At 46.4% G+C, this 10,895-nt stretch overlaps 1 protein-coding gene across 1 annotated transcript; it reads left to right on the top strand.

Annotated features, from left to right (window-relative positions):
• Positions 1-3,480: 3,480 nt before the first annotated feature.
• Positions 3,481-10,646, top strand: LOC129045920 (small ribosomal subunit protein uS10-like). The gene is made up of 3 exons (XM_054508499.1): positions 3,481-3,549; positions 4,948-5,048; positions 10,253-10,646. Exons 1-3 carry the CDS (start codon positions 3,481-3,483, stop codon positions 10,644-10,646), a joined length of 564 nt encoding a protein of 187 aa, XP_054364474.1.
• Positions 10,647-10,895: the final 249 nt, after the last annotated feature.

The following is a 10,895-nucleotide window of genomic DNA, read 5'->3' as shown; positions in this document are numbered from 1 at the left end:
TTCTAAGGAAAAGACAAGGCATCCATTGAGAAAAAGAGAAGGGGAGTGAATACCTCGGTCCCAGAGGAATCCTGATGTGATGTTACTGTGGCTGGAGGTGGTGAAGACCTCTTAAAATTGAAAAGGCAAGACTTGGCTCTTTCCCCGAGAGAGCTCACAGTAGGTGTTCAGTTCACACTGGCTCTGGAATACCCTGAAAACAATGATGATTCCCCTAGGGCTGGGATGAAATCTGGTATTAGCACTTCGATGCCTGGCAGGGGCGCCTGGGTGGCTCAGTTGGTTAAGCACTTCGATGCCTGGCAGTACTTTTGATCTTCTAAAATGTCTTCTTGTTTTATAGAATATTAACACCAATAATAATTAATTGAGAAATTATATCAGGCGCTGTGCTAAGCACTTCATTATCTCATTGAATCTTAAAAGGAGCCTAAGAGGGAAGTACCTTTATGATTCCCACTGAGGAATAATAATGAGGAAACAAGTCTCAGAGTGGGGCTTGCCCAAGTCAGGGAGAGCTGGGACTGTGGGCAGATCTCTCTGCCTCCAGAGCTCATCCTTTATGGTCTGCCCCTCCAAATCGAGGTAGCAGAGGTCAGAGGAGTAAAGAACTGTGCTGAAGGACACACAGCCGGTTGGTGTGATCAAGGGAGGGCCTCTGGCTGCAGGCCATGCTAACTTCTACACCACAGTGAGCTGCTCTTGATCTTCATGTGTGTGTATTATCTCAGGCAGCATCTCCCCATGGCCAAGTGCTTGACCTTCGTCTACATTCAACTAATCTGTGCTAAGAAAGAATATTGTTTCATCCTAAGGTAAGTCAAATCATGGATGAACATAAATAAAATAAAGATAAAAGTAAATCTGGTGTCTCTGATAATTCTGAACCCACTCTAATTTGAAGATTCTCCATTGACTTATTTATGCCAAACATGGAGGGTATAGGTTGATTGCCCTTTTGAAGGAGACTTGGGCTAGAACAAGAGTTGTATTTGGTTCTGCTCTGGTTTGACCTGCTAAAGCCCCATAACAGGACTTTATAGACCATTATCCTTCAAGGCCCAGAAAATGGGCCAAGCCCTTCTCTGGGGGAAGAAAGACAGTAGAAATCTATTCTGAATTCTTCAGGCTGGGTATGGAGACAGATAGGTATGGAGGCCCAGCAACCTGATTAGGGCCAGGACTAGGGTGAGACAAAAGAAGCCTAAGGTACAAATTAAGGAGGCACTCACTCTCAGAATCACACTAGTGCAGACCTTAAAAATGAGTAGCCCCGAAATGATGTGCTCTAGGCACTCTCTTGCCAGAGCCTGACCCTGAATTGCCCTGACTCTCTCATAAATGAAAAAGTGGAAAGGAGCCCATGTCTCCTTGGCCCACTGTTGAGCTGGGGAGGGAAAGAGTGACTTCCAATTGGTCCCTATACCTAGAAAGCTTGGGACTCGGGGACTGGATCAGCAAAAGAAATTCTAAGGAAACGGACTTTCGCAAAGGTAAACAGGGAAAACACAAGCAGTTCATTAGCCCACTTAAGTGAAAATTCAGGGGCTCAGGACTTAGACAGGGCTGGATCCTGTTACCCAACATCCTCAACAATCTTCTTTCCATCTCTCAGCTCTGCTGTCCTCAACATTCTTCCTAGACACAGACTAGTTGAGGGTAGACAGAGGATCACCTGGATCTGGGATAATACACGCCCATAAAAAGCAAGAGCTGTCCATAGTGGTACAGGAGACCACATAACCTGAAGCCAAAGGAGGGAGTGAAGTGACGGCTTCACTCTACAGCTCAGGAAGCATCTCCAGAGTGAGGGCAAGAGAGCTGCAAACAGACCCAGACCTATTTCCGGCCAACCCCACTGGAAAAAAAGAGCTCCTCCTCCCCAGTAGCTGAAGCTTTAGTGTTCATTAGCCCAGCTTCAGTTTCATGCCCATCACTGAACTAATCACTGGGGCGAGAGGGCTGACCTACTCTGATCATGGGCTGATCCCTAAGGACCCCAGACATTCAATCCCATTTGAAACTATGTCAACTTAGGGAAAGAGATATAAATTCCCCCAAGGGGAACCTGGGTGCTCTGGGAGAAGGAATGGATCCTGGGCAGGCAAACTCAAGAGCACTCAACTTGAGAGCTAGAGACTCTTCTAAAACTGTGGCTGCACCCAGGCCTTCTCTGAGGACGCATAGCACCTGTTGCTCAAATCTGCACAATTTGTGATCATCCTCTGGAAGCTTTGCTCAGGCATGAAATGCTTCTTGCTCACCTTTGGCCACCTAACACTCTCCCCCAAGGGACTAGCCAATGACTTACATTATAGTTTCTCAGTAAGAAATTGCTGACGTTATGAAGAATGAATGAGGAACTGTTTTGGGACTGGGCCCCAAACTTTTATTAACTGTGAGGTTAAAAGCTATCAAGGGTCAGGGGCACTGCAAAGGGGCAGAGGGAGTGAGTCAATTAACACCTGCCTTTTTATTTCCAAATCGAATTGTTGCATGAGGTTTGGAGATGATGTAACCACTCGGCGGTGTCGGGGTAGGATTTATGAGCCATGGTATGTGGAGCAATGGTTTGAACAGGCAGCTGGTGAGAGGCATTTACCCTGACTGCCCTCACTTGGAAGTCTCCCTAAAATAATGGTTGCAAGACATGAAGGTACTCTGGCAGTTATAAACCCCTCCCCCTGTGGCCGGGGTGGATCTGAGTTGAGTCACTTTTTCCTGGGCTGGTTTAGAAGGGTGTCCGGTTCAGGCATGGCTTCATGCTGGGAGGGGAAAGGAGTGGGAATGTTCAGGAGTAGAGGGAGGAAGGGATAGACAGAATAGGAGATTAACTCAGCTTGGCTCCCAGGAATGGGGACATGACCCCATTGGAGCCTTCTTGGGTTTGTTTGCATTTGAGTAGGGAATGGTATTAGCCAACACAGAGAGTCTATTTATTAATGTCTACTCACTGCCTCCCGCCTGAGAAGAGCAGGATTAGCCTCTGCTGGAAGTCTCTGGAATGAAGTTGGTGTGGCTGGACTCATCGACCATTCCAGAGCCTGCTGTAGACAATGGAAGAAGTCAGGCTTCCCCTCTAGCCCTTCCCACCAGTGCCTGGGTCTGAATGATGGATTTTCGACTGGGTCATTAAATGCTGATTAAAGTACTAGAGAAAAGAACAGGAGGGAAAAAAAACCCAACATCGAATGTTGTACATGCATACACACTCCCACCCCAGGCCCTCCCTCTTCCCTTTTCTCAAGCTGCCTCGAAGTTCGTTCCAACCCTCCATTGGAAATGCTATAAAAGGCCAGGTTAATTAAGTCCTATATATTACTAGCACAAACACTTCCAACTTTATTCCGGCGGCTCGGTGAGTGAGGAGGAGGCCAGGCAAGGTCCAGGCAGCTCAGGGTAATAAAACAGAAGACTCAATTACCTTGTACATTTGCAGTTTTTATAAAATCATTTAAAGTTCTCCCAATGAAAAGCACGATGGAGAGGGACTGGAACCCTGAAATCCAGCAGGAGCTTAGGGAACTGGAGATTTTAGAGCAGCTATGGGTAAGAAAATAATCTTGTCCATCCCCCTACTTCTGGGAAGGGAGGTCAAGGCAAATTATGAAGGAAGGAGAGAGGGAAGGGGACTCCCCAAACAGACCGAGCACCCACTGGGTCTGGAGTACTATACTGGTGCTTTACATAACTCGCTCAGGTAGGTATTATTCCCATTTACAGAGGAGAAGACTGAGGCAGCAGAATGAGTCTCTGGCACCCAACCAGGAGACACCCAAAACCCAGAACCTGCCCTACTCTGATTCGTGCCCCTCCCTCTAAGCTACCAGGCCAGTGTCTGCACAGCATAGGCCAATGTTAAGAGAACAGCCTCCGGAGTCCATTTGAATCTCTGGATTCAAATCCCACTTCCTAGCTGTGTGCCCTTGGGTGAATTATTTAACTTTTCTGAGCCTTAGCAAGTAGTCTCCTCATCTGTGAAAACAATTTTAGTACTCGCTCACAGCACTGTGAAGAGGATTAAATGGGACAGTGTGTAAAATGCTCAGCCCAGAGCCTGGAGTATGATCCCCATACTGGTTAATACTATGATTCTTATGCTAGCTATAACTCAACTTGTCATGACCAGATCATCACATTTTCCAGGGTGATGGCAAGTGAACCAGTTACACTAGCCACACTCATGAGTTCAAGAAAAGGGGTAGAGGAGCTCTCCCAGCTTCTCCCTCTACACCACAGAGAGCTAGTTCACAAATGGATTATCCGGCTTCTGAGTCTCATCAAAGGGCAGGAACCTCCGTCCCGTTGAGGGACCTAGTTCTTTCGTGGGGCAACAAAAATAAGAGCTTTATATAAGTAAAAAACAAATTGGTTTTTTCTTCAAAAAAAAAAAAACAAAACAGAAACTGTTCAGTTGTTCAATACACCTGCTCTTTCAGGAATGGGAGTATAAAACTTCAATTTAACAACAGCCCCCAGAGAAAGAAATTATTCTCTGAACTGTAGCCACAGTGACCCAGAGCAATGTTTCCCAGAAGGTTGGAGAGAATTAAGCCCAAAGTTCCTTCATCTTGGTCAAATCTCTCAGGGCCTCTGGGGGTGTCCTTGGGCCTGGCACGTGGAAGACACTTTGATCGAGGTGTGTCGACTGAATAAATGACATTGTGAAACTCTCAAGTCCCCTTGTGTGGAAAGTGTCCTCTGAGCTAGGCCCATGAGGCACGCTGTATTTTCCTAAAATGGCCACAGCAATATTTCCAGGCCCACCTGCTCTTCTAGAACCTTGACACTTGCCCATCGAGAAGTAGAGTCTATTTCTCCTCTTTTGAAATTGGGTAGGACTTTGTGGCTACCTCAGCAAATGCTGAGTCACCAATGTGATATTGTACAACTAGCAAAACTACGCCCTAAGAGGCAACATGGCTTTCACCTGGCACTCTCACACAGGAATCTCGCCACAATATTGTGAGGAAGCCAACGCCGTACGAGAGGCCACATATAGATATTCTGGCCAACAGTCACAGCCAAGAGCCAGCACCAGCTACCAGGTATATGAGCAAAGGAGCCCCCAGCAACTGAGTCACCTTCAGCCTTCAGGTCTTCCAGATGATACCATACATCGTGGAGTAGAGACAAGGCATCTCTACTGTACCCCATTCAAACTACTGACCCACAGGGTCTGTAGGCATAATATATGGTTGTTTTACCCCCATTAAGTTTGGGATCATTTTTAACCTAGAAATAGATAAACAGAATAGCCAACCATGCCTTTCAATGCCAGGTTCAGTTCTGGGGGCTGCTAAGCAAGAGGGTCATTGACCAACTGAAGAAATTCCTGAGCATTGTAATCAGGATGGGAGGGACATGGAATTCTGACCTGGATGTTGAACGCTGGAGATGGGGGCTGGGGGTGGGGAGAGGATTCAGTCATGATCTTCTTTCCTTTGAGGAAGGAACAGGCTTGTCCTGGGCAGCTGTGCCGAACAGCAGGAAAGGAAAAGGCTTTGGAGGCAGATGGCCCTGGGCTCCTTCTTTCCTTTCTCCTTTCTAACTCTGTGACTTGGACAAGTCAGTCCACTTCTCTGAACCTCAGACGGGGAAAATAATGTCTCTCTTGCATGAAGCTTGTGTACATTAAATAAGATCAATATAAGTGACTTAACACAAGGACCCTTAATAGTCTCATAAAATTTCTCTTGGTTACCCACTCAAACCATCAACGAAATAGGAGGTATTTATGAAAAGGACGCTGCATGACATTGCTTCTGGGTTAAGGGCGGGGAAAGAGGATTCAAACATAACTCTCCTGATTTCAGGAGAGTGTAGGACATAGGCATAAGAAGGTGAATGTAGATCGAATTCTTGGCTTTCATAGCAGCAAGTGCCCAATAACTGGCAAAGGAAGAACTGAAGTTGGAGCCTGGAATTTTCTCTGTGAGGAGATCTTTAATTATACATTCAGATTCTTTAACAGTTATAAGATTATTTGGGCTTTCTATTCTTTTGTCAGTTTTGACACTGTCCATTTTATCTAAATTTTCACACTCGTTGGTATAAAGTTGTTCAACTGCCTTTTTAATGAATCATGAAGTTCCCCTTTTTATCAAACCCTCAAAATTGTGCAATGGGGTCACTCCATGTACACTTGTCTAGTGGTCGCAGCAGTAACGTTTTTGCCACCACCCATGCAACAACCTGTGGGTAGCCCCCAGGCACGTTTTCCTGGACCTCCCAGTGCAGCGTGGTGAAGGCACTCGGAGCGTTAGCAAGCTAAAACTGCTGCTGGGAACTCACCCAGAAAGTTCAAGAGAAAGCCAAATTCTTTCCCAGCCTAGGCTCCTAAAGACAGCTCAAATGTGCCCCTGGAGGACTGTGGTTGAGACTGACTGAGCCGTCTCCTCCCCCCACCAATTCCCCCCATTGCCAGTTTATAACTCCTGCACCTTCTTCTTTCCTCACTGATTTCCCAAGCTGAGCAGGCTTTGTGAACTCACTTTGGCAAGAGTCATGCATGTTCCACTCTCATCCTTATTGCTAGTTTATTTCCCCACTGAGGACAAGCAACATCTAGCAGGCTGGGACCTGAGGATGAGGGAGAAGTTTATGGGGTGGTGAGGAGTTATCTGTTTATCCAGGTGACCTCAGGTGTGCTTACGCTAAGTGAAAAATGGTCAAGGGTGGCCTCAGCAATGGCTTCAGTGAAGTGTGTGTCTGGGAAGTACCACCACTGTTCACCTTTCCCAAGGGATCCTCTTCCTTCTTGACAGTTTCAGAGAAATTGTAAAGGATGGTATTGGTGGGTGATGCTCCTAAGCCCTTGCCTTGTGGGGAGTCCCCGGCTCGCAGCCCCGACCCTCCATCTGCCTCCTCAGTTGAGTCCCCCCTTCTGCCCTGCAGCCTCCTCCCCAGAAAAGCAGCCATCCCTGAGCTCTGCGTCTTTCCACGGGTGGCTGCCCTGAGGGTCCTTGGCAGCATTGTCCCACATCTGGCCATCCAGCTGAGGAGAGCAGAAGACATAAACAGCTGCCGGGCCTGTCTCGGGGTCAAAGGTCCCTGCAGACTCAGTCAGAAATTGGCTACTCAGCCAGCACTGGAACCTGATGCTCTGAGGGATGAGTCAGTGTCCAGCTGGGCACTGAAGGGGTTAAAGGAACATGGTAGAAGATAGGAGAATGGGGGCACGCTGCACTGCCGGAAAAAAGCTAGCCTTGTGCATGGATAATTAGAACTGAACATCAGTAAACAATGCCTTTTCCCCTCATTAAGGACAAATCTGTATGTATAATGTGCCTATTTTCTCTTTCATTAACTTATAAATGGCCACTACTTTAAAGCCATTTAACGAGTAGTTTTGACTTGCCCGTCAGCTCTGGGTCTGACATGTTTTCTCCTCTCCTGCACAGACAGAGGTGCCCACCTCAGCACACAGCTCCCATGAGGGGAGAGGCCACAGACAGGGCTGTGGAGGTTTCCATAAGGGAGCTGAGAGAGTGAGGGTGGGAGGGCAGGCCCCAGGCCCAGGCAACCTCTCACCATCCCCTCCTCTCAACTGTCTTGGATAACTCATTCCCATCTTCTAAATTGCTTTGCCTGTGCCCCTGAGTGGCTTAAGGAGCCCGACTGTTGGGAATCCCTGAAAACGTAGCCAGTCAGCAAGCCTCCTGAGAAACAAGCTGAGACTAGAGATCCCGAAAGTGAGACATCAATTCTGTCCTCATGAAACTCACAGTCCAGTAACGAAAGCAGCACACACATATATATGGAAGGAAGAGAAGCTACAAGAGGTTCATGAAAAATGGAAGTCTTCAATGAAAGTTAGCAAGGCTTTCAGAGAGTATGTCTCCTCCATCAGTCTGGAAAATTCCCTGGGAATTGATATCATGTCTCCCTCATCAGGCTAAGCACTTCAGGGGATACTATGTCCCTCCCATCAGATTGGGAGATTCTTTGGAGGCAAAGACCAGGTCTCTTCCATCAGACTAGACACCTCCTGAATTAGAAAATATTGCTTTTATCAGATTGAAAAATCCCATGGGTGAGGTATCTGTCCCAGGGCAGGGCCTTATCTCCCTGTCTTTCTCTGGGTAGTCTCCCAGGACCCTAGACAAAGACAGCCTCCTTACACTCTCTCCTTGCTCCCTCCTGGGACCCTAAGTGAGCCCCAAATCTGTGCTGGACTTGAGAGGGGCAGGGATTGTACAAAAGAGGAGGCAACTCAATCCTGGTCCTTGGGAGCACCCACAGGCTTTTTGATTTTGCCGTGACACTAATCCACACAAAGCAATGAGGAGACAAGGAAAGGGGGACTGAAGTGAACACTTACTGAGCACCCACTTGGTGGCAACAAAGGCTATGCATATTACCTGTTGTGTTTTCCCACATGAGAGCCCACAATCCCAGGAAGTAGATAATATTTTCCCCATTCTACCAATGAAAAGCTGGAGACCCAGAGAAGTAAAGCAATTCACTCAAGATCACACAGTCAGTCAGTGATGGAACTGGGAATTGAACACATTCTGTCCAGCTGTGGAGAACAGGCTATTTCCATGGCATCCAGCTGTCACCTCAGTTGAGTGAAAGAGCCTCATGAACAGTGGAAGGAGGAGAAAGAAGAACAGCAAGCTGGAGGAGTCAGACCTGGGGAGAGGAGCTTAGGGCGGAAAGATCTGGGGGTCAGGGGCATTGGAGTCTTCTGATGGTGAAGCTGGGGAGAGCCCCACTTCTGGACCTCACCTGTACCCTCCCTGGTTAGGGAAAGTGGGGAATCCTCAGACCTGGAGAGGGACTGTGCTTATAAATTCAGTTATTCCTCAAAAATGCCATCTCCTGAAAATATTTTAACTTTTGACTGACCTCTGATGGATGCTAGGTTGTTTCACCATTGAGACATTATCACCATCACCATGATCATTAGCATTTTAGTAATTTCGAAGAATTGGAAACAACCCAGATGTCCATTCACAAGAGAATGGAAAAATAAGGTATGGTCATATGTGGAATGCTCTATAGCAGTTAAAAGGAATAAAGCAGACCCATGTGGGCTTGACGTGGCTAAACCTCCAAGACATATAGTGTTGAGTGAAAGAAAAGAAGCGGGCATGTTGTTACATTTAGTGTGATATCGTTTGTGGAAAAAGAGAAGCTCCCAAACAAAGTGCTTCCAATAGCTTCATATTGTTCTTGTAGAGTGTGTAAAACACCCATCAAACTGGTAACAGTGGTTATACCACCACCTGGGAGGTAGCTGTATCCAGGAGGGGAGATGATCAAAGGGGACTTTGGCCTTGGCAGGGTGACCACCTGCTTTCTCTGTTGCTAGTGTGACTAATAACAGCATTGACTTTCACTATCAAAAGTGTTCAGATTGGGGGATAAAGTATATAATTACCTTACTTATCTGTAGTATTTAAGTTTTTGCAGAATGTATTAATTGATCATCTGTGTCATCTCATCTCTAAAAGTACATCAGGTTTAAGGTAAAGTCCTCCTCCCCTAAATCCATGTATAACCACATAACCTCAAAACACAAAGAAAGAGACATATGAAATTATGCAGTACGCATTGTTCTGAAAATTGCTTTTTTCACTTAATTTTATCTATATCAGTATCATCAGGAAAAATTAACAAAGAAATCCTCAGGTCTCACCAACAGAGATGTAGCTTCTGTGAGTTGGCACTGGTGTGCACAGACGTATATTTCTGACGAGCTTTCTGGGGGATTCTGATGCCACTGGTCCATGGACCCCATGCTAATTTTTGTCAGTAGAACAAATGTCATTCATTTATCTATTCATTTTTTTTAAAGATTTTATTTATTTATTTGAGAGAGAGAGAATGAGAGAGAGTACATGAGAGGGGGGAGGGTCAGAGGGAGAAGCAGACTCCCTGCCGAGCAGGGAGCCCGATGCGGGACTCGATCCAGGGACTCCAGGATCATGACCTGAGCCGAAGGCAGTCGCCCAACCAACTGAGCCACCCAGGCGCCCCATTTATCTATTCATTTATTCAACAAAAAATTACAGATTCTTGCCCTGGGTTTGGCCCTGGCTACACGTGGAATTTAGCAGAGAACACAATGCAGCCCCTGCCCTCCAGGACACAGCGTCAGGTCTCCTTCCAAGGGGACCAGTCCTTACCGACAGTGGGTAGAACTGATTGTGAGCATTCTTCTTGAGGGAGGTGTGGTTGCAGTGACTACAGAGCTCTGGGCACCCCGCTCCTGCTCCTGACTCTCCATTGTTCGCACTCACAGAGGAACAGGTGGGCCAGGGGGTCACGCCGTAGCAGTGGATTTTAAAGACACTCAGAAGATACCCATGGAACCAGAGATGGTGATTCACCGAATTAAAATTACTCTAACCAGCTGCAACGTAAAATCTTTGGAGAAGGTATGTGCTGACTTGATCAGAGGTGCTAAGGAAAAGAATCTCAAAGTGAAAGGACCAGCTCTGATGCCCACCAAGACTCTGAGAATCACTACAAGAAAAACTCTTCATGATGAAGGTTCTAAGACTTGGGATCATTTTCAGATAAGGATCCACAAGCGACTCATTGATTTATACAGTCCTTCTGAGATTGGTAAGCAGATTACTTCCATCAGTATTGAGCCAGGAGTTGAGGTTGAAGTCACCCATGCTGATGCTTGAATCAACCTTTTTAATAAATTGATTATCAGCTGTTAAAAAAAAAAAGGAACTGATTCTGAGCATGGGCACTGGAGACAGACCAAATCCTGGCACTTCCTCTCTGACTGTGTGACCTTGAGAAAAGTATTTGGTCACTCTATGCTTCAGTTACCTGGTCTGTAAAATGGACACAGTAATTCCCACATCACATGACGGGCACTCAATAAATTGCAGCCACTATTGTTAATAAATTATAAAAAATAAATACAT

This window comes from Mirounga angustirostris, unplaced genomic scaffold, assembly GCF_029215605.1.
Source record: "Mirounga angustirostris isolate CCGP_5_RB_7025 unplaced genomic scaffold, mMirAng1.0.hap1 SCAF_6, whole genome shotgun sequence".
In the NCBI taxonomy this organism is placed as follows: domain Eukaryota; kingdom Metazoa; phylum Chordata; class Mammalia; order Carnivora; family Phocidae; genus Mirounga; species Mirounga angustirostris.
This window is presented reverse-complemented; position numbering and strand designations above follow the sequence as displayed.